This window comes from Myotis lucifugus, unplaced genomic scaffold (genome assembly GCF_000147115.1).
Source record: "Myotis lucifugus unplaced genomic scaffold, Myoluc2.0 scaffold_987, whole genome shotgun sequence".
Lineage (NCBI taxonomy): Eukaryota > Metazoa > Chordata > Mammalia > Chiroptera > Vespertilionidae > Myotis > Myotis lucifugus.
In genome coordinates, this window is record NW_005872035.1 from 76014 (window position 1) to 79418 (window position 3405).

The 3405-nt window shown below is 59.2% G+C and overlaps 1 protein-coding gene across 1 annotated transcript; it reads left to right on the plus strand.

The window, feature by feature from the left end:
• Window positions 1-1668: 1668 nt before the first annotated feature.
• Window positions 1669-2211, plus strand: LOC102423066 (keratin-associated protein 13-1-like). Its single transcript, XM_006107037.3, has one exon. It carries the CDS (start codon window positions 1669-1671, stop codon window positions 2209-2211), a length of 543 nt encoding a protein of 180 aa, XP_006107099.2.
• Window positions 2212-3405: the final 1194 nt, after the last annotated feature.

Here is a 3405-nt window from a genome sequence, read left to right on the forward strand (position 1 = left end):
CTATCAGGAGGCAAGTCGACTTCAGAGCAATTATCCCTTCACTTGAGTATTTTTACAATGAAATTTTTAAAAGCCCTCCTTTAGTCTCAAATCAAAAATGACAACTAGAACTAGCTTATGACCGAGCAATCCCGGTTCTGGGTTCTGGGTCTACGGCTGAAGAAATCTGAAACCCTAATCCCAAAAGATATACGCACCCTACGTTCACTGCAGCATCGCTTACAACAGCCAAGGCATGGGAGCCACCCAGTGCCCATCAATAAACAATCAATCACACGGCTGGGGTGCATGTGTACAGATGTGGAGTATTACTCGACCATGAAAAACGAAATCTTACCATTTGTGACAGATGACCCCAGAGGGCACTACGCTGGGTGAAATAAGCCGGTCAGAGAAAGACAAGGTCCATATGATTCCACTTATATTTCTCTTGGAATCTAAAGAGAAAAATAAATGAACAAGCAGAACCGAAACAGACTCACAGACACAGAGAACAGCCGGGTGGTGGCCAGACGGGAAGGGGGCGGGGGGACTGGGTGAAGGGACTGAGAAGTGCAGATTGGTGGCTGCAAAACAGCCATGGGGCGTACAGTACAGCACAGGGACTCTCACCCTATATAATAAAAGCCTAATATGCAAATCGACCCAACGGTGGAACGACCGGTGGAATGACCACTCGCTATGATGCGCACTGACCACCAGGGGGCAGACGCTGTACACAGGAGCTGCCCCCAGCCCACAGGCCCCAGGCCGGCCAAGGCAGGTGCTAGTGGGGGCCCCCTGATCGCCCCGCCAGTCACCCCACAGATCGGCCCTGATCGCCGGCCAGGCCCAGGGACCCTATCCACGCACGAATTTCGTGCACCGGGGTCTCCAGTAAATAATAATGAAGAACTGTGTGTGGTGCCCGGGGGTGCGGGAAATATCCGGGGGTCACTCTGCATAGTCTACGATTGGATATTCACTCTGCTCTACATCTGAGACGAATACAGAATATATTGAATGTGAACTGTACCTGCCAATAATAATAATAATTAAAATATTAAAAATAAATCCACATACACAGGAGTGGCGGGGGCACTTGGGCCGTAAGAAAACTCAAAACCGAACGTGTCAGACGCTCACGTAGCATCTCCCCACCAGGGCTGTGCCGGGTCGTTTCTCTACCAGGGGCCCCGACTGGGGAGTTGAAACAGACATTGAGGGTGAATTTTTCCTGTTCTCGGTTGGGGTTCCTAAACCGGAACAAGTTAAACGCCCCTCCAGACTCCCAAGCATTTTCAGAGCCTTGAGCTCACAGTGATCACCACGGTGCCCATGCGCCGCCGCCCATTCACAGAGGGAGGAACAAAGCCAGGGCTGCGGGTACAATTACGGCGCAATTACCTCCCCCCGCCCAAGCGAGATGAATGGGGAGACGTGTGTGCCTCGCGAACAGCTGCTTTGAAAGCCTCGCGCCCCCTCATTACCGGCCGCCTCCATAAAGAGGCCTTTGAAGGTGAGCGCATGGCTCTCGGCTGGAGCCTAATTGAGCATCTTGTGAGGAGAGGCCCTGCCGGACCCCAGCCCGGGTATAAAAGTGCCGGCGCAGGAGCCATCGCCACAGTCACAGGTCCTCCCTGCACCTCCTCTCAACCCAGAACCAGAACCAGAACAGAACCCGACAGCATGTCCTACAGCCTCAGCTCCCGGACCCTCTCCTCCCGCTCCCTGGGCGGCCGCCTGCGGTACCCGGCCTCCTCCTGCGGCTCTTTCTACCCCGGCAACACCTGCTCCGGCAACGTCTACCCCGGCAACACCTGCTCCGGCAACTTCTACCCCGGCAACACCTGCTCCGGCAACTTCTACCCCGGCAACACCTGCTCTGGCAACATCTACTCCGGCAACGTGGCCTACACCCAGGGCACCTGCCAGCAGGACTCCCCGTCCCACGGCTGCCAGGAGACCTGCTGGGAGCCCGCCGGCTACCAGGCGCCCTCCTATGGCCGCAGGTCCTCCTCGCTCCGCCGGTCCTACCAGGCCACCTGCCCGGGCTCCCTGGGCTGCGGCAGCACCGGCCTCGGGCCTTTCGGTTACGGAGGCTCCCAAGCCCAGTCCCCGGGCTGTGGGGCCGGCTACTGCCGTCCCACCTACTTCTCCTCGTCCAGGACCTACCAGGGCCCCTCTTTCCAGCCGGCCTGCGGCTCGGGCTGCTATGGACAGACTTACTGACAGCCTCTGACCCCCGGGGACGCCTGCACCTGAGGAGCACCCCAGGACGTCCGGCCTCGGCTGGACCCGCCTCGCAGCCTCCTGAACCCCGCTTCCTGGGGCCCAGCCCCCGGGACCTTCTCTGCCGGCCTGGGAGCCGGAGCTCGGCCGCTCCTGAGGCTCTCCCTCTCCTCCTGACGCTGTCCAGTCACCGTCCTGTGTGGACGCAGCATTGAAATAAACGCTGTCTGCGATGAGCTGCAGGTGCCGTGTTGTTTGTGCAGGCTTTGCGTTTAGGGAGAGGAAGCTGCGCCTCCACCGCCGTCGGGGGGGGGGGGTGGTTGAAGGGGAAGCGTGTGGTGTCTCCCATGGACCCTGTGTCATTGGTGTTTGCGGGCGGGAAGCAGGGGGGGAGGAGAGACCACGGCCCCTCCTCGTGCTGGTCCCCCGGTGGCTTCGGGGATGCTGTTCAGCTTCCTGGGAACCATATGCATGGAGCTCCGACTGCGGAGCCGGCGAGACGGGACTCCCTGCCTCCAGCCAGGGGCTGGCAGCTCCCGCTGTCGCCCACATGGGCGGCAACAAGGGCAGTGACGGGCCAGGCTGTGCGTCTCGGGAGCGCAAGCCACGGGCCCGGAGCCGCGTGGGAAGCGGGGGAAGCTCACTGTTGGCGCAGAAGCTGCGTCTCATCCACAAGTCACCGCGGTCGGGGATCTGGTGGGTGAGTGAGTGCGGTCCTTCGGGAGCGAGCCGCCAGGTGGGCCTGGACACGCAGGACCTTTGTGAAAACACGTGTCAGGGACGATGGGAGGCCAGGTCGCTGGAGGAATCTGGGAGCCATGAGACCCCACGGGGGTCTGAGCTCAGGGAGGTTTTTATTCCTATAATTGGATAAAAATCGTGCACTTGGCGGGGACTGGTCCAGGGACTGGACGAGGGGGTTTTATTTTCAACGGAACTTGTTTTTCTAATGGAAGCAGCTGCCCCTGTCTGACCCGCCGTCAGCTTCACGCGGGTTTTATTTGGTCGGTAAACGCAGAGCCGGTCTTGGGCTTGGGTCGTCGGCAAACACTCACTGCCTGGTCGCTGTGGGAGCTGGTCACCTTTTCAAGCCTTGGGTTGCCGGAAGTCGAAAAACACCGTATCTCCGTCCTCTCTCCCCAATCCCGGAACTTGGGGTGAAAGACATGCTAGGGGAAAAGGGGAACCCCAGTG